Raw genomic sequence first — 19,651 nt, forward strand, 5'->3', positions numbered from 1 at the left:
CACACTGTATGCTGTCATGCTCTGCCATAAAAGCTGGGGAGGAGAAAGGGACAGACACACACACACCCCCCTTCAGAGTGATGGTGCTTGTCTTCCCAAGTCAAGTTAGGTGATGGAGCCTGGCTTTCCTGGAGATAGCTGAACACCTGCCTGCTGATGTAAAGCAATGAATGAATTCCTTGTTCTACTTTGCTTTACCTATTAAACTGTCTTTATCTCAGCCCACAGCTTTGCTCACCTTACCCTTCTAATTCTCTCCCCATCCTGCTGGGGAAAGTAAACAAGATGGCTGAGGTGATACTGAAGCAGTACTGTACCATAGGCAACTCATGCTGTGCTCTCAGAGTCAGCAAAGGCTTCCTTCACCCACAATAGGTTTCAAGAATAACATCTATTTGGGCCTTGAAACTCAAATAAAGTTTATAAATAGGTGGTAATTTGCAGGTGAGAATCTATCTTAGGTTCCTCAGTCATATAGCTGTAGTAACTGTGGCTCTGTAAGAAGCACAGAAGAGCTCTTCATTGCCCAGTGGAAATCTTTGCTCCCTGGAGCAATTCAAATGTCACCTGTGAAAGAGGAGAAATTAGTAATATAGAAATGCAAAGATCATCTCTGGCCTGAAATTCTTTCTCAATGTCCCACTGCAAAACTCACAGCAGAAATTCAGGAGTGCAGACACAGGTGACAACAATTAGAAGCACAGAAATACTTCTGCAAGAAAAAGAGGTGAAAGCTCAGTTGTCCTTGTCAGGCAGAGAAGAGAAAAATCTAGAATTTTATGACAAGATTTCAAACTACTGAGTGTGTTTAGAAGAGTAAATTGGGTATTTATCCATCCTCTTGTCATAAAAAGCAGCAAGGAGGGACACTCAATTACACTGAGAAGCAACATGTTTCAGCTGCAAAAGGGAAAATTTTTGTAGCTTAACTCACTTAACTCCTGAAATCAGTTGCCACAGCTTAGAGCATATGGTTAAGATCAGCTTGGTGGACTCTTGGAAAGGCAGGAATATTCAGGAGTGTATGTCTTTGTGCCACCTAACTTGACTCAAAAATCACTTCAGGCTGGCCTAGCTGGAGCTGGGCTCAGCAAGGCACTGTTCAGAAGAGCACACAGCAAGGGACCTGGAAATGCACTGTGGAGGAGCAAGTGCTGCCCAGCCTCACGACATGCTGCTCACCAAAGGGACAGAGCACAAAGCACAAGAGAAAAATCTTGGTGTTTTACTTCCCTCTCTCTGGTCCCTTCGTGATCTTGTGCCTTGGACAGCCTCACTCCCTGCTCAGCTCCCACAGGGAAGAGCTCACTTAGTAAAATTTGAGGTGATGGCAAGCTGCGAGGGATGGCAATGCTGCAGGACAGAGTCAGCATTCAGAATTACCTGGGCAAAGATACATATGGAAAAAAAATATGTACAGCTCACAGAGGATGAAAGGAAGTGATTGCACATAGTGAAGAATAAACAATTGCAGCTTTGCAGCAAAGGGAATGGGTAACTGTAGACAGTCAAATATCATAGTGTTGAGGAGAACACAAAATACAATGTGGAATGAATAAGAAACTGTAGAGACTGTTACATGGGAGGGCTTGCATTGGTGAATATAGTAAAGCTTCATGTACAGAGCAATACAGGAGAAGAAAGAGAGGAACAACCAACAAAGAGGAAAGGCAGAGGTCAAGGAAAGTTGAAACTCTGAATGAAGTGGGGTTGATTTGCAAGAAGGAAAGTGTGAGGAGAGGAATGATAAAATGCTTAATTTTAAAATCACCATCCCTGTCAGCATTCATCAATGCCTGTGTTTACTTATTTGCTGGGATTTTAGAGTCGAGCAGTGATCCCAGGATGTCTACTGGCTGCTTATATGGTGATCACTCTTAAGACTTATTTACCTGTTCCAGACAACTCCCATATTGCAATTGCCATTCCTCTACCTTATTAAACAGGGTAGAAACATGTCTTTGACTGGGTGGACTGCATAAACTGTCTTTATTTCTCTGATAGGTTTCTGCACTGAACAACTAGAAGGAGCTACTAAGTGTCCTTCAGTCATTTCTGGATCAACTTTTTCCAGTGTACAAAACAAAAAAGTGACTGATCTTATGGCAGGTTATGATTCACCACCTAAAATTCTGACATTTCTCTGGTGCAAAGTGGGGGAATCCAGAGCTTCCCTCTGTCTGCCCTGGAGGGCCTGGGACCCTGGCAGGGGGTCAGGAACCCCCCTGTACAGAGCCCTGAGAGACACTGTCTGTGATCTCTGTCCATGGAAAATTGTTTTCAATCTTACAGGATGAATTACAAGCTCTGAGTGTTTGATATGAGTAATAATTAAGTGTGGCATGGGTGCAAAAGTAAAATTTTAGGTTTCTAGATTAGGGGCTCAAAGGGGACAAGATGGAGGAAATTGGGTGTGTCTTGTCCTTTTTCTCCTTCTTCATGCCCTCCATGTTTCACTATAGTGTTGGCATTTTTCTATTGGTTTAGGCTGGGGACACACTGTTTAACGTAGATGATAGATATTGGCACATTATTGTAAATATAGCCGTAGTTTCTGGTATATAATGTTTGTAACATCCCACTGAGGGGCAGAGCCCCGCACGCTGCCCTGCAGGACAGACCTGCGGCAGGGCAGCAGAACATGTTAGAGATAAGCAAGAATAAACAACCTTGAAAACAGCACAGACAAATTATGGCTTCTTCTTTGGCAACAGGGCAGAAAGACAGAGACTTTTTACAATCTCGGAATCATCAATACCACAGATTCCGACAGCAAAGAACCTTGTACACCAAACATCATCTCCCTATTAGCTTTCAACCTGCTAAAAGATCAATAGAGGAAGTCTGAATGAGAACATAATGCAAACTTGAAAGAAAAGAATTCTGGATATATTTACTACAAAGCTTCTTCTTGCGGGAATTACTACACAGCCATTTCAGAGAGTACCTGCTGGATCATGGCACTGAAAGATGTGTACACATAAATACAGCTTTCTGGAGCACAGCTGTCTAAATGTCAACCAGAAAAATACCTATGCATGGACTAGAACTTCCAGCAGATAATGCAAAAATGTAGAACGTGTGTGAACTGACCTCAGAGCACCCAGAGACAATCCTGTGTGATCCATCCAAAGAGAAGCAAAATTCAGGAGCCTCATTCAGCATAGCATCAAGGTCATATTTCCTCTCATGAACCTGGTGTGAACTGATGGGCCACAGCCACCTACCCTGCTGGGCAGCATGACCTCTCCAGGAATGACACCAGAGACCATGCTACATGAAAAAACACCAAAATAGCCTTTGATTATCAGTAGTCTTGTACAACATCTTTTCCTTCATTTTCACAGCTCTGTATAGTCTGCAGAGTTACACAGCCTATGTATAATCTCAGATTATAACCTAAATTCACTGCTCTGTGACTTTCAAAAGAGCAGCACATAACTTCCAAGAGGACAACGGTGTTTAGGAATTGCAATATTGGGACCGGTCAGCAGAGGGCAAGGCCAGCATCAAATCTGGGATGTTCAAAGCAGAGGCACTCTGGGCTTTACCCCTCTCCACGGTGCACTATGCTTGACCGGCTCGGGTAGCGAATGGGTTCAGACCTTGTGCATCCCTTGTGCTCACCAAGACAAGACTGTCTGAGGCTATAACTTGGGATGTTTCCTCTCCTTACAGAGAAAGTGAAAGTGACAGAAGATATCAGGTTTATAAACACACAAATCTCAGTGCAGAGTGAACTACAAGCACCCTGCACAACCAAGACATCCATCAACAGCATCCAGTCTTCTAGACAGGTAAAAGAAGAGCTTTTCCAGGCATCATTTCACCCCCATGCTTCCATCTGCTCACCACTTCATTGAATTGTGGAGCACCATGTGCACACATTCTCTAATGGGTGTTATTGAAGACATCTATTTTCCTTGACACCCTAGTTCCAGGGCATAACTAAGTTAGGAGAATAACACCACATCAAGATAAATGTGTTTTGCAGCATCAGTAACAAGAGAGAAGCCAGAGGAGCTGTGTTTTGAATGGGGTTTTTTTGCTTTGATTTTTAACTAAGTCACATACCAGCCTCAGCTACAGGTGACTGAGCTAAGTTGAAGCCTATAGCATGAGACATGAGAACTAGTAATGTGTCAAAATACCATGCAATTAATGTCCTGTTTCTTCAAAATAAATGAGCACTTTGGTGATCAAGAGAAGAAGCAAAATTATTGCTATTGCATTTGTAGCTTGAAGAAGCTCTCCTATACTGTATTACATGAAAGAAAGTTTTTATCACAATTTCATTAGAATGACCTAGGGGTATGATTTCTAAACTTACCAAGCACTTTATTGAACAGGGTCCTAACTGTGGGTATGAAGCTAAGCATCTTCACTGATAACACCTTTCTATCTTCCCCCTTTGTGAAAAAAGGGTATGGTTACTTAGCCTCAACATTTTGCTATGTTACTGTGTGCATTTCTGTTCAAAATCATCCAGAGCGCCTATTATTCAACCTGGATACAACCCCAACTTTTCAAGGAAGCCAAATGTTCATTATCTGGATAGTTGTCTGAAATTGCTCCCAATGTCTATGTTTGGAACAAATAATGGCATAAATGACCATAATAGACCAGTAATATTTGTTGAGAGCTTATCTTATAATCAAATAAGACACTTTATCCTTGAAAAAAACTTGCTTACTGATTACATGAATGCATCATTATTTATCAGTGTAATTAGTGCTACTCCAGTAAATGCTTAAATACTCCTCAGCATACGTTTTGCAAAACTGGGTGCCAAAACTGAGTTCTGCATTTTTCCCCTCTCAGAGTGGCAACTCCTCTAAGAAAGAAATGAAACCCAGAACAAACCAACTTATCTCATTGTTCTGGCCCCAGGTTTCTGAGGATCTATAATTTCACTGTTGATGTGTTGTAAGGCAGCAGTGAAGAGCCATAACTGTTTATTTCCTCTTTAGCTGCAGAACATTTGATCTGTTGGTGGCCAATGCCAGGGCTGGTTTGAAGCTTAATGAGCTGCATTACATTTTAACAAGTGTTGTGGAAGAAAGAATGTCTAGAAAATATCAGCAGTGCTGTTGTGTAAGCAACAGGACAGCAGGTATAAATGCAGAGCCAGAACAACCAGAAAGCATCCCAATATTCTTCTTGCTTGACAAGCTTTATAGTGCAAACAAAAGAGTATCACCCAGTTCTTCCTGCCAAAAAGGGAGTTATTCTTTTCTTTATTCTATTGTGAAATGCTACCTCGCAAAAATTTTACATTTGCTTCCTGCTGACATCTGTGCTCCTCTTTTCTTCATCTCTCATTCTATTTTTACAGCATTTTCATCTCCATTCTCACATCTCAGTTTCTCACCACTTCAGAACTAGTTTTCTCAATGACAACTTCTGCTTCACCCTTTCCTCCTCCTGCTGCCCCAGCACAGAGTGTCCCAATACAGAGGGAAAAGGCAGAGAATATGCTCTGAGGAAGAACATGCTATGAAGCAGAGACCAGAGCAAGTCTCCTTTGAGAGTTCCTGTTGCTTGTTAACTACAGTCAAAGTTAGTTAAATGCCCCTGAATATAGAAGAGCCTTTTTTTTTTTTTAAGATGCAAAAATGACTATTTAAAAAACTTTATGGATCTATAGAAGAAAACCAACAGACTTTGGAGGGGAGAAGGTGGGGGGGTAGACCCCTTCTCAAGTTCTTGAGAACTTTGTGCAATGGAAAACACTGAATTTGTCATCAGTGTTAAGAGAAGACATGGCACTACCACATTCTGCATGCTTTGCCCTGATAGAGACTTGGAGTGATGGAGCAGTCCAAAGAGAGGCAGATGCTCAGTACAGTTTTATGTGCAAAAAGGCTTTAAAAGACACAGGGTTACTAGTCTCTAAAGCAGAGTTATCCTCTGAGGCACTGAACTAATTGCACCAAGACACAGTGTGTGTCTTGACTCCTTTCCCTGCTCCACAACACTTACCTGCAACAGTTTTCCAAAAGTAACCATGTACTTAACTTTTTAAGAAGTTATTCAGACGCTATGCTGGGCTATTTTTAAAAATTTTATTTTCTCTGTTCTTCCATCCATGAGAAAAGGAGACCAGAGTGTTGCATTCTAGAAACTTTATTACACACTTTTAAAATGCCTTAAAATTAGTAGATAAAATACTTAAAGAAGTAAACATAAATTAGTGGTACTGAGCCCCCATAAGTGCACAGACCAGACCAGGAAGAGCAAGTTTCACTGGCTGCCACTATATTCTTGAGAAGAAGCAACACTTCCACTAGATTTCTTTGGAAGAAGCTGGGAAAGGATATTTGGCATAACCCCACCTTGAGGAATGGTCACACAGGCAAAGAGCTTGTTCAGCTCATCATCACTTCTCACAGCCAGCTGAATGTGCCTGGGCAGGATCTTCATCTTCCTATCCTGACGCACAGCGTTCCCCGCCAGCTCCAGCACCTCTGCTGCCATGTACTCCATCACTGCAGCCAGGCAGATGGCAGCGGCAGAGCGAATCCTCTCGGCGTACTTCCCTCTCCGCAGGAGCCTATGGACACGGGCCACAGGGAACTGCAGACCTGCCTTGGACGACTTGCTTTTCTTTGCTCCACTTCCAGGGCTGCCAGCCACTGCTTGTTTCTTTCCACGTCCAGACATTCTGACAGGTGAGGAGACACAGAGTGCTGGAGGGTTTCAAAACACTTGGGTGCTTGGGCTACAGCTAATGGACAGCAAGAGGAGGCAACAGCAAGGTCAGTGCTGCTCTTCCATATCAAGGAGAAAGCTCAGTCTGTTCTTGAGGAAAGAGTTCACCACACACCACAGTTCATCAACAGCAGAGCTAAAATTTTAACAGTTATTGCCCTTTTACAGCCTGCCTTTTAGGAGAAGGATCTCATTGCAAAACCTGTCAAGGGTTATTGAAGTTAGATATGAAGGGCTCAAAAGAAGACAAGCTTCCCCTGCTACTTGGAATGTATTTAGGGTTGAGGCACAGTGGGTTTTCTTCAGCAAGATTTTTTTTAAACACCACAACTGTTACCTCAAAGCTAATTTGAGGCCTGTCTCTTCCTTCAAGAGCAATCTACATTACAACTTCTACTATCAAGTTACAACTTCCCTTCATTTCAAATCTAAAAATGGAAAAATTCTTGCAGCCTAGAGCTTGTTATACCCAAAATACTTCAGGATATTTTCACACATTTCATACCGCTTTAAATTAATTCCCTAAATGGTATTCTCTGGCTTCTTTGAGAATACTACTGGAGGTCCTCTGTACCAGGAAAAGGATAAATTTATTTGGACAGCACTATGCAGACTGAAGAACAGAAACTACCATCTCATGATGAAGGAAATTCAGCCCATCTAGGACACTCCTGCAACTGGCAAAACTACTTATTTATAACATTTCTATTCCATAAGTAAATGGGGCTGTTAACTTCCAGTACAGCTGGCTACAACATACAAAAACACCCATCACTACATTAACATGTAGGGGTTTTACTAAGAGATTTAATTATCTAAGAAAAATCAGAATGAGCTTTGAAAAGAAGGTGAAAAAATAGTAAAACTTAAAAAACCCAGCTCCTAATAAAATCCAAGCAAAGTCCTTCCTTATAACTCCTTATCCCTATTACCAGACAATACTTTATCTAAATTATTTACAGTACAGTCATACTATGTAATACAGGCAGCTAACTTACAAAATAACATGAAGTCCACAACCCCAAATCTTCCCCAATGCATCATAAATTAAAAGTACATCACATTACCTTCAAAAATTCTTATTTTGTCCTAGCCTGTACCTTACTACAATCTACACTCAAGCACAAACAAGCCACATAACACCTCTACCCCAGGCCCAGAATCTTTTTATTACCAACTTTTTGTTCTCATCACCTGGGTAATTAATGAGTCATTTACACACACGCTTCATCTTCTTTCACCTAATCCCTGATTTGGGGCAAAATTAAGAAATACATTACAGCTGCTCAGAAGCAAATTGGCTGGGGTGAGGGGGAAGAAGGCAGGCTGTCTGCAAGGGCTGAGGCATAGCTACATTTCAGCCTCACTATGACACTGCCAGTTCTCACCCACTCTGGCTGGAGTATTTCTGTCTGCGTGCTATGTGTAAAAACAGCCTTTCTTTTTTTTTCTGCTGAAGCTTGCTTTTAAAAGTACATAGGGAAAATGGGCTTTGTAAAAATATTTTTAGTTGGGTGGGAGGAGGAAACTGTTTTGCTTTAGATGTGTCCTGAGTAGAGTCATGCTTGGTTCACATTGTGTCTGAGCCCCACCAAATGATGTGATGGGGCTGCTCCCTTTTCTGGTAAGTCTGTCCCAGATGGGGCTCACAGTTTATTGTGGTTCTGGTGCTGAGGGTGCTTGGCTAGTTCCTCTTCGTTCGCCTGAGCAAAAACCTCACCTCAGGTAAAGGAATATTTTTGAGCAGCCTTTAAAGAAATGAGTGCTCACTTCTTGCTCATGCTCTTTCTGTGTTTGTTTTCTGGCATTCAAAGGAGTTTCCAACCAGCAATATACAAGAGCCATGGGTGTGAATGGTATTTCAGCTGCAGAAGATGACCATTTAAACAAGAGGGTACTCCCAGAAGCCCAGGCTCTGGCAAAATACTCAGACAACAAAACTGTCATGAACAGCTCAGCCTTTGGTTCTGCCCGTCAGACGCCAGATGCGGGTTACAGTTTCACAGCATCTGCATTCGTGGCACCCACCCACTTTTCTTACACAGACGAGCATTTAGTCTAAGCTGAGTGAGGCTGAGTTTCCTGCCACCTCAGGGCATTGAACAACCGGTATGGGGTACCCTCTGCACGTCCAAATGCTCACCATAAGGACTGATGTCCTCTCAAAGCACAGCTGTCCATTTCTCCTAACTCAGAGACAGAAAAGGTGTCTGTGCCTTCCCTTCAGTAACCTGGACTTAGCTCAGGGAAAGTGGCCAGTCCGCTTCAGAATAGCTGGCTGTTAATGGGATGCCCACAATCTTATACATGTGGAAGTGGGGCTTCTAAATTTTCATTTCAGGCCCTTGCCAGAGCTGAGACAGTCCTTCCTCCACGTGTTCAAATACACTCTTAAGACCTCCTGGCTAGGGCTCTTTTATGGGGACTGAGATCTGGGTAAGCTTGCTGTCCATTGGGCTAGAGCATAAAAGGAGGGGAGGGAGGAAGGAGCAGGTCTCTTCCCTCTGCTATGTCTCTTGGAAAAGTGCTGAAAAGATCTGCTCAGTTCTTCAAAAGGGCAGGCCTAGGTGCCTGTTTGTATTGTGATAAATGGATATGATTCATGCTAACTAAATTGTAGCTATATCAATAATTGTTATAAAGTAATAGAGGAAAAGCAGATGGGCCCCTTCATGGATGTTAGGTGTGAAAAACAGGATACAGGATGTAGTATTGAGATAAGCAAGATCCCGAAAGAGAAGTGGCCTTGGGATGAACAAAGTTGGGATGATTCCCAAAGCAGAATCAGCCTTGGGATGAGCAAAGTTGGGATGATTCCAGATATGGAATCTAAGTTGTGGTTTTATCTATGAAATAATAAGACTGATTTGGAATATAATGCTTACTTACATAGGACAAAGCTTAGTGCACATGTGCAGCCTGTAAGGTTATTCAGAGGACAGTGAGGAAGACAGCAAGCCTTCCTCTGAAAAGACCACCAAAAAGCCAGGAGGCCCCCTAACAACAAGTGGAGCATGCACCATGCAGTGTAGTGACGTTGATTTCAAGAAATGAAAATAGGAGATTTACAGAAAAATATTGATGAATATGTATTAGCATACAGTATATAAGTTTAGTTTGGATTCCTTTGTTTCATAGGTGAGGCAGGGTGAGAAGCCCTCCCTGTACCCCGGATGGTTTTGCTTATGCTTTATATGAACCTTAATCATACTTAATTCATCACTCCCAATTTTTTTTTTTTTTTGTATATGCTTGATTATATTGAACATACTTGATTGTATTCATTTCTAAAAAATTGGAGTTCAATTAAAATTACTGCAAAATTAAATTTTGTTGTTTATTAAATTAGACATATAGAACTTTATTTATAACAATATGGAATAGGGTGGGATCCCAAATGGATTTGGGTCACCACATGCAACACACTTTTCAGTGTTTTCTGAGTGATATTTTAACACAGACTCAAAACTGAAATAAAAGTAACTATCAAGAGACAAATTTCTGGTAATATCAGTTGGCTATGATCCAATCCTAATAATACTACAAGTATTATAGCTGATTATGCCTAATAAGAATAGATAATACAGGCTTGATTGCTTATTTTATTTTATTTTTTAGCAGATTAGGGAAAGAAAATAAGAAGATTAACAAGTGGGGAAATAAAGCAGGGTATAACAGATAAAAAAGGGTCAGTGGAAACAAAAGTTACAGGGAATCACAGAAAGAGACTGGAAGGGACCACAGTGAGTCACCTGTCCAACCTCCCTGCTCAAGCGTGGTTACTCCGTGTCAGGCTGGATGGAGCAACCTGGTTTACGGGAAGGCGTGAATCCCCACGGCAGAGGGATTTACGATCTTCTCATGCCTTTCAACCCAAACCGTTCCGTCACCCTTCCCGCCGCCGGGCCCATCCTTATTAGGCGGTGCGGGCAGCGGCGGCGGCGCTGGGCCCGCCCCGCCGGCAGCACCGCCTCCTCCGGCCGCGCCGCGCACGCCGCGACCGGCCCGGCCCGGCCCTGCCCAGCGCCGCTGCCCGGCCCGGCCCGGCCCGGCCCTGCCGGCACCATGCAGGTGAGCAGCCCCCGTGCCCCACGCCCGGCCGTGTGCGGGCACTGCTGCGGGCCGAGCCCCGCCGGCAGCCACGGGCCGCCAGCCCCGCCGGCCGAGTGCCGGGGCAGCGCGGCGGGGCCGGCCCGGGTCCGTGCCGCGCTCTCGGGGCAGAGCTGGCTGTTGCTGGCGGTGTTGTTCGGGAGCTCCGTGGCTGGGTCTGTGGCAGTTTGTTGCTTTTTTTTTGCAGCTACGGTACTAATTTCACTACTGTAGCGAGCGGTCGGCGTTTCAGGCACTGCATCAGTGTGATAATAAATTACAGTAAATGCAGGGTCGAGGGAAAGGTGACCGCCGTCAGAGAAGTGGGGGGGGGTGGGGGGGGGGGAATATCTAGTGTTGTGTTTGTTGAGCTACGTTGTTCTTTTTCTTTATTTTCTTCTGTTTCTTCTCCCCTTCCGCCCCCTACCCCTCCCTTCCCGTCCCCGATAGTCCATAAGTACTGGGGCTTAGTCGAAGAGATAGGGTTATATGGCTGTGAACAGACCTGGTGTAAGGTGTACTGAAGCAGGCTATAGCAAAGCAGTACGTATGTTCAGTTTCTAAAGTTCCTAGGCCAAGATAGCAAGGAAGCACAATCAACCTGTGGGTGTTTATCACCGAGTTTTCTTGTATTTTAAGAAATAAAATTGCCTGCTAAATAGGAAAAGCATATACTCAGCTACTCAGCTTTTCAACAATACGTAGGGGTGTGTTGGCCTTGTTTTGCAGGATTATTGCAACTATTTTAGAGAAAAATCTCAGGAATAGTCTAGCTATAGACTTAGATCTGAATCCTTAGCAATGGGCTTGGCTGACAGAGATGGCTTGCTTTTCTCTAAGCACTTGCATAGTCACTCTGACTTGAATGTAGCAAGACTTCCCATGTACTGAGAGCTTGGTCTGTAAGGTTTGTCCCTGTGTGTGTCTTGTCACTAGTGCTTCCTGATGCAGTGACCATTGGTTTGGTGGCCTGTCCTGCTGAGGGTCTATAAGAAAGCTCTCTGGCTAGCTTATAGCTAGTGTCACCCAGCTAGTACCCTCTCCTTTCATTGCACTTTGTGAGAGATGCAGCAGTGGTTACAATGCTTCAAACTTTGGTACCCAGCCAAGACCTCCTGTATGTGCTGTGAGTGATGGAATAAAACAAAGTCAGTCTTCAGGGTGCTGCAGGTCTGGGGCTGGAAAGAAGCCTCAGCGTCAGGAGGATTTGCACTGTGACTTTCTGGCACCATCCATCCAGTTATCAGTTTAGCAACTGTGTTAAGTTCTGAACTTCTGTAAAGTTCACCTTGAAGAAATATCCATGTATTGTTCTGTTCTAGGATCCAAATAAAGACACCGAGTGGAATGACATTCTGCGCAAGAAAGGTATCCTTCCTCCAAAGGAAAACTTGGAGGAACAGGAACGGGCAAAGGAAGAGGAGCAGTTTGCCATCCTTCAGAAATCTCTGGGTGAGTGACCAGCCAACTCAGGCAGCAACAGAACAAGCCTTGGAATGACTCCTGGGGGAAGCTTTCTCAAAGAAATGACCAGCATCAATGTTTATAAGCCTGTAAAGCAATGTGTCATTTTCCAGGTCTGTGGGGATACCAAAGCTTCATCTGTGCAGGGTGATCAGCTGTTAATGGTATCAAACAAATGCATTCCTGAACACATGGATTCTTCCAGCATGTGAAAACTCTGTTCTTCCTGTCAGCTCTGTATTTTTATGGAAGTAAATGTTTAGAAACTGAAGCACAGAGCAAAGGGAGTTCTGCCAGGTGAATGTGCGTGGCTGTGCTGCAGCTGCAAAGCTTGAAAGCTTGTGCAGGTAGTTGGGTGCTAGTCTAGGCAGCCTTCAGCTCAGAGGCCTTTTCCATCATATTCTTTCCACGTATATGTCTAAAGCACATACACTTCCTAACAATCCAGTAGGAATAATAATGACAGGTTGAGAAAGCTGGGGCAGCTAGCCCGGAGAGGAGAAGGCTTAGGGGAGAACTGTAACACACGCCTTCCAGTGCCAAAGGGACTGAAAAAAGAGCTGGGGAGGGACTTTTTAGAATCGTAGAATAGAACCATAGAATATCCTGAGTTGGAAAGGAGCCACAAGGATCACTGAAGTCCCAACGGCTAAGGGCAATTCCAACTTTACGAGACCATATAGTGATAGATAGGACAAGGGGGGATAGCTTTAAGGTGAAGGACAGTAGGCTTAGATTAGATATTAAGAAGAAATTCTTTGCTGTGAGGGTTGTGAAGCACTGGAACAGGTTGTCCAGAGAAGCTGTGGATGTCCCATTGCTGAAGTGTTCAAGGCCAGGTTTCATGGGCCTTAGAGCAACCTGGTTTAGTGGAAAGTGTCCCTGCCCTTGGCAGGAAGGGTTGGAGCTGGATGATTTTTAAGGTGCCTTTCAACCCAAGCCATTCTATTATTCTAAGATAATATTTTTAAAAATTCACGGCATACTTCCTATTAATCTGTCTTTAGAGTAAATAAATTTGGTTGGACTGATGAAAGTTAATGAGTGTTAATCCTGGAATGAGATTTTTGCTGATTTAATGTTTCTTCTATTCTAGTGAAAACTTATGAGGACATGACTCTGGAAGAGCTAGAAGAGAATGAAGATGAATTTAATGAGGAAGATGAGAGAGCTATTGAAATGTACAGGTCAGAGCAGCTTGCAGAATTTGGCTTTAATGATAATTGGAGGGTCTGTCTTTTATATGCTTTTAGATACTGTTGAAGAGAAAGGATGTTTTTAAGATGATGGAAGAAGGGGGTTGTGTTTCTGCTGTCTTGTGGAGCTTCTAAGTGTCTTTGAAAGGATAACAGCTTTTGACTTCAGTATCCTTTATCTACAGCCTAGCTTTGCAGAGATAATGTGCACCTGCTGAGTGTATGGCCAGGGGTCCTGAGAGCTTTGAAAATCACCTCCAGTATTTCCTAATTTTTGTGTGAATGAGATTAAAGTGCTGGAGATTTGCATAATTAGTGTTGGTTTCCCTCTATCTTGTAACATCTCTCATTGCTTTTGCCATTTAGTTTGGTAGTGTGTTATGTGCAGAAGAAATGTCTAATGAAGCCAGAAATGAGAGAAAAAAGCATTTCATGAAGCATAGATTTACTTCTTGCATGTGGCTTTAGCCTTTGATGCAAATACAAGAGCATGTACCGTGTCATTTTGCTTTTATTGCTCTGGGATTAGAAGAAGTTTATAATTTGTCTCTGAAGTCTAGGCCTCAACCAGCTCCTTCAAGTTATGTTCTGTCAAAAAATGCATCTATTCACAAGATGTCTTTTTCATTCCTGGCTATTCAGGCAGCAAAGGTTAGCAGAAATGAAGGCAGCTCAAATGAAGAATAAATTCGGGGAAGTTCTGGAGATTTCAGGAAAAGATTATGTTCAAGAAGTTACAAAAGCTGGAAAAGATATATGGGTAGTCTTACACCTCTACAAGCAAGGGTAAGATTTTTTGTTTTTTGAACCATTAAACCTTGCACTGTCAATAGCTGAAAATGCTCCAAGGTAAATGTGTAGTTATTGTAGAACTAAGGACTGATTGTGGAGTTCTGAGAAATAAAAACAAATTAGTAATTTTAATACTGTTGAGTCAAGACTGCTGAACTTCATTCTAGAATGATGTTACCAGGAGGTGGCTCTTTTGTACATCTCTGTAACACAGCAAGATGTGTACCATACAGCTTCCATAGAGGTAGCTGCTGCCACTGAAATATCCAAAATTTGGAAATTATTCTGGATTAAATGCAAGGGGCTGTGAATAGGAAAGATTAGTGTGTATTTAGGTTGGTTTGTAGTGGCATACAAATGGAGTGAGAAAGGTTTGCAGTCCTGTCATCATGATAGAAAACCTCGTCAAAAAGGTCTGTTAACATTGCTAGATTTTTTTTGGAAGGTTATACTCGCTGTTGTTCTTTGTGTCTAATTGCCTCATAGGTGTTGATCATCATTTGCATACATTCTTTCAGGAGCAGCTTTGCTTTTATTTTGCCTGTGCTCATGGAGTTTCTAAGTAACTTAAATTCATTAACCAGTTTCCCTGAATACAAAGGGGTAAAGGGGAAGGTTGCATTACTAATATATTAAGACAAAAAACTCACCACACACCAAAATCTCCAGTGGTGGTGATCTCCTTTGAATGCTGGAATACAGAAGTTGCTTCTGGTACTTTTGCCTTTCCAGAAAGTCATTAATCTGATATTCTGACCTTTCTTCTGGAGCTGTTTACTTTATAAATTGTCTCTTGTTTTTCCTCATGTGTGTCTGCTGCTATTCTTCACAGAATTCCGCTCTGTGCCTTAATAAATCAACACATGAGCGGGCTTGCAAAGAAGTTCAGAGACGTGAAATTCATCAAAGCTATCTCTACCACCTGCATTCCCAACTACCCCGATAAGAACCTGCCCACGATATTTGTGTACCTGGAGGGGGACATCAAAGCTCAGTTCATTGGGCCTTTGGTGTTTGGTGGCATGAACCTCACAAGGGATGGTGAGTGTCTGCATCTCTGCTCTTCCAAAGAAAAAGGCAAACTTTTTTTCTGGGAATGAGAGAAATGTGGTTTAGGAGAGGGGAGGTACTGAAAATGATATTAGATTTTTTTTCACCCCTATGGCTCAACCACATGGTTGTCTTGTAAAAGCAGTGATAGGCCAACATGTAGGTATCTGTCTTGTGTGTGCAAGTATTTATGCCCTGTGTTAGGTGAAACAAATTTTGCTGGATATATTAAAGGGTAAACAGTACCCATGCATGTTCTTAGGGTGTCTTGGACATGAACAGCTGCCTTTGCCTTCAGTGACATGATAATCTGTGCACTTGCCTACTGGATTGTAGGGCTCCTTGTTTCATTTTCAGGATGATGGCATAAGTTTGTCTGTTGTCCCTGACCGAGTCAGCTTAATTCAGTCATCACAGAAAGCTGTGTACTGAAATTTCTGCACTTTTCTTTTATGTTTTCCTTCTCCCCTAAGCATAGGTGCCTTCCACTGAAGATTAAAGCAAGTGTGAGGCTGTGTTCATTATTCTGTAATATCTGAAAAAAATTAGATTTGATGATAGGATTGTCAGCAGGAGTAGGGGAAAGATTTCAACTGAATGTGTTGTATTGACTTTCTACCACTTCTGGGAAGCAATTCAGTCCAATTTGGCCTACTGCTGGTGGTGAAGTCTCTCTTTACTGTCTAAAGGATCTAATATTTAGCATGTGATGTAGAGGCAAAGGGGTGAATTCTATTTATAAGGTACATCCCTGGAAAATACCTATAATTCAGATGTGTAAATAAAATTTCCACAATTCTTCCCCTTTATTAAGTTTATTCCTTGCCTCTTCTGATTGTGATGAGCTCAATATATGATGGAAACAGCTGTAATGTATGAGCAGTATTCCTTCACTGGCAATAGATGTGCAAATATGTCTCTGCCCTTATGTGGTTAGAAGGAGGTAGAGTTCGCTTTCACAGGAGAGTTGCCTCTGAAGCTGCTGCTCTGTATCCATCACCTCTTTTGCACTCCTGGTTGCAAGGTGAGCACGGTGACACTGGGGATGTCACTGGTGGGTACAGAGCAGTAGCCTGACCTTCGTGCCCTGGGCTGAGACCTGTGCCAGCACTAGGGAGTGGGAAAGGAGGGCTTGGCTGGAGCTGGTGTGGTAAACAGGGCAGGAGCTTGGATCTGGGTATGGAAGAAGAAGAGGAGGAGGGCCGTGGTGTGATGGTGGTGGTGGTGGTAGGATGATAAGGAAAGTCATCTGGGGGGCCAAGGGTGGGCTTTCTCCAGTTTGCTCCCCTACATTCATGACTCTTGTTTTGCACTGCACAGAATTAGAGTGGAAGATTTCTGAGTCGGGTGCCATCAAGACAGACCTTGAAGAGAACCCCAGGAAGCAGATCCAGGACCAGCTCATGTCCTCAATCAGGGCTTGTGTCCCAGCCAGAGGGGAGAGTGACTCAGAGGATGACTAATTCCTGCGACTGCATCCAGATTGATGCAGTGCACTTGCAGCCAGTGTTCCCACCTCAAGCACTGGAGACACTCCTCAAGGCCTTGCTGAGCCCCAGAAGGATAGCCTTTCAAGACATCCATTCTAGAAACCTCTAGAAACTAAAAACATTTATGTTTTTTAAAAATTTCAGCTTCACTTAAGATGCTGAAAGACATTTTGTATAGTGAAGCCTGAGCAAATCATGCTCAAAGGTTTTAAAATATAGACGTGAGTAGAAACAGGTCTCTTGTTATTATTTGCATGCTAAATTGCTACTTCTTAAAAAATTTTAAATATGAAGTGGTCTTAAGTGCACTGTTTTTAACAAGCTTAAATGGTACAAATCAAATCTAAATATGCCTGGACTTCACAGAAAGCTGGGGTGGGTGGTACCTACGATGCAGGTGCTTCTGAAGGTGATGTGTTGTCCTCTGCGGAGATGTGCTGGCACCAGAGGGACAACATGAGGCTATAAGCTGGGATTCCAGGCATCTTGAGAGAGGCCTTGAGGATGGCCAGCCTCTCCTGGGACCTGCTGAGTCCTGAATGCCACTTTTGAGTTAGCAGCACTGTTTTGCCTTTCACAAGGGCTGAACTTGTGCACCTTTTTGCCTGTTAATTGCAGAATAAAACTCAAGACAGTGGTGCTCAAGAGTGAAACTTCTGATTTCTTCAACCATATCAGAAGTCAGGTGTTCCTACAGTAGTGCCATTGCCAAATGGGAGGGAGGATGATGTTTGAGGAACTGACATCTTGCTATGTTAAATACTTCAATTTTCCAGCTACAGTAATAATAAGTGAAGCCTTAGAAGAGCATAAACTTAAATATCACCTTGATTATAGATCCGCTGACATTTGGAGCTGCGTGATTATTTTGGGTTGGGTTTAATATCCACCTACACTTTCAGTTGGTCTACATTCAGGCTAACAGTCTCCAAGGGCTTTTGCTAATGAGGCTGCCCCAATGCATTTTGTTACATTGCTGGTGAATTCTTTGGGTGGATGGTAAAGAATGCTATACTCTATAAGCAGTGATATTTTAAAGATTTTTTAAATTAGTTTGTAGTGACTTTGAAGCACAGTTTGTGCACTCTGAGACAAATCAGTGTGTACTTCGAACAACAACTAACCATTCCTCTTTGAGATGTGAATGGTGCTTTGAGTCTCAATTGTCTCCTTTCTTTTATGTGTGTTTTGGCAGAGTAGCTAAAATATTAATCTTGTGTAAGTCAGCCAAATGCAGCACAATAGAAGCTGATAGATCCTGAATATGATTACATAGCAGCACTCTTCTCATTACACAGGACAATCCCAAATGCTATCAAGACTTGATGCTTCATTGTGCTCACCTACAACTTCGTACAGTCTAGGAAGAGTTTAACTCTTCTTCTCTGTAGAAGCCTATACTGCATATTTTGCTTATCTTTTGCTTGTTCACATTGAATTGTGCTTTAGAGTGACCTCTGATCACATGCACTGCATTTCTTTTGGAGGAAACTAGAGAAACTAGCAGTGAATAAAAAGTAGGTGGGACTTCAGACTGTTTCCTTCACAGTCTCTTCTTCCACCAGGGTCTTAAAACCATAGCTGCTTTCCCCTTTTGTGTGTGGTGTTGTGGGGTTTGTGAGATCTTGGACCACTGAGAGGACTTGAGTCCCCTGAAGAGGACCAGGGCTGTGTATGGGTTGTCCCAGGCTGCTTAGCTGTGGGGAGCCAGATTTCCATTACCTCAGAATGGTGACTGTGGCACCCCCAGGTCGCAGTTTTGTCATTCCTTGGAAAGAAGCAGACCTGGTCTGCCTGGGAGGTTTACACCGGAGACTGCCTTGGGGAGTGGGAGAGTGCCTGCTCCCTGCTTTCGGGGCTACAGCAGGGGCTGCCTTGCAGTTTCATAGGCAGCTGTATTTTGGAGCAGCAGCTCAGGAGAAATTGAGATATTTTGACCTCTGGGGGATGCCACTGGAGAATGCCATGCTGAAAGGGGCAGATGTGAGAATTATCATAACCCAGAAGAGGCTGAATATCCTGCCCAGCTGATGAGACCCATATGGAACATCATTTGAAATGGTATCTATGCTTCTCACTCTTTGGCTAGGTGTGAAAATAGCTTTTTGTAATATTATTACTTTTTCTGCCAATCATGTTGCTGTGCTCAAGGCCTTTTGTAGAAATTAGGTCTCTGCAGGAAACAGATAATGAGGTCTGTTTAACCTTTTGGCAGAGCAGGAGCTGTGGAAACAGTTAAGGGAATGAGCTTTAGCTTAAAAGGAAGCTGGCTGCTAAATAGCAAACCAAACCAGCCAATTAATACACATTGCAGAAAGGGGCAATATAATGGGAAAAAATAACTGGAGAGTGTGAGCTCTTATTTGCCAAGGCTTGGGGCACTGTTGCTAAATGCACTATCAACATTTTTGCAGCCTGTCAACAGTTAGTGTCAGATCAATGCTCGCTTTTCATCGGTGTGAGAAGGGTCTTTCTGTCAGCTATCATGGGAGAAATCAGAGGCAGTGATCCTGTAAACAGTGCTGAGGCTTGTGTGGGTTACTGTCCTGCATACTGCTGTGAGAGCATCCCTGACTCATGCCACACTGCAGCCGTGCCAGTGGGTGGTGGGAGGAGGAAAAGTTAACTTTGGGCCATAGATGGGCAGATGATTTGCCATTAGTGGACAGTCACTCTGGAGGTTTTTTTTTTTGTGTGTGAAATGTGAGTGCACCACTAGTAATAAAACAGTTCTCTTCATGGTGCAAGTCTGAAGTCTGCTGTTGAGCCAGGCCGTGTGATCAGTTATGTTCAGGGCTGGCTGCCCTGATCTGGGTAAGTTACTGTTCTGATTTTTTTCCTCCTCAAATCTTTTATTCG

At 43.1% G+C, this 19,651-nt stretch overlaps 2 protein-coding genes across 2 annotated transcripts; one reads left to right on the plus strand and one right to left on the minus strand.

Moving 5' to 3' along the window:
- Window positions 1-6,243: 6,243 nt before the first annotated feature.
- Window positions 6,244-6,663, minus strand: LOC100224770 (histone H2A). Its single transcript, XM_002193952.5, has one exon. The coding sequence runs from the start codon at window positions 6,661-6,663 to the stop codon at window positions 6,244-6,246; it is 420 nt and encodes a 139-aa protein (XP_002193988.5).
- Window positions 6,664-10,494: 3,831 nt separating this feature from the next.
- Window positions 10,495-17,437, plus strand: PDCL3 (phosducin like 3). Its single transcript, XM_030278515.4, has 6 exons — window positions 10,495-10,782; window positions 12,123-12,252; window positions 13,361-13,451; window positions 14,103-14,246; window positions 15,085-15,293; window positions 16,623-17,437. The coding sequence occupies exons 1-6, from the start codon at window positions 10,510-10,512 to the stop codon at window positions 16,763-16,765; spliced, it is 990 nt and encodes a 329-aa protein (XP_030134375.4). The 5' UTR covers window positions 10,495-10,509; the 3' UTR covers window positions 16,766-17,437.
- The last annotated feature ends 2,214 nt before the right edge of the window (window positions 17,438-19,651 follow it).

Source organism: Taeniopygia guttata, chromosome 1 (assembly GCF_048771995.1).
Source record: "Taeniopygia guttata chromosome 1, bTaeGut7.mat, whole genome shotgun sequence".
NCBI classification, from domain to species: domain Eukaryota; kingdom Metazoa; phylum Chordata; class Aves; order Passeriformes; family Estrildidae; genus Taeniopygia; species Taeniopygia guttata.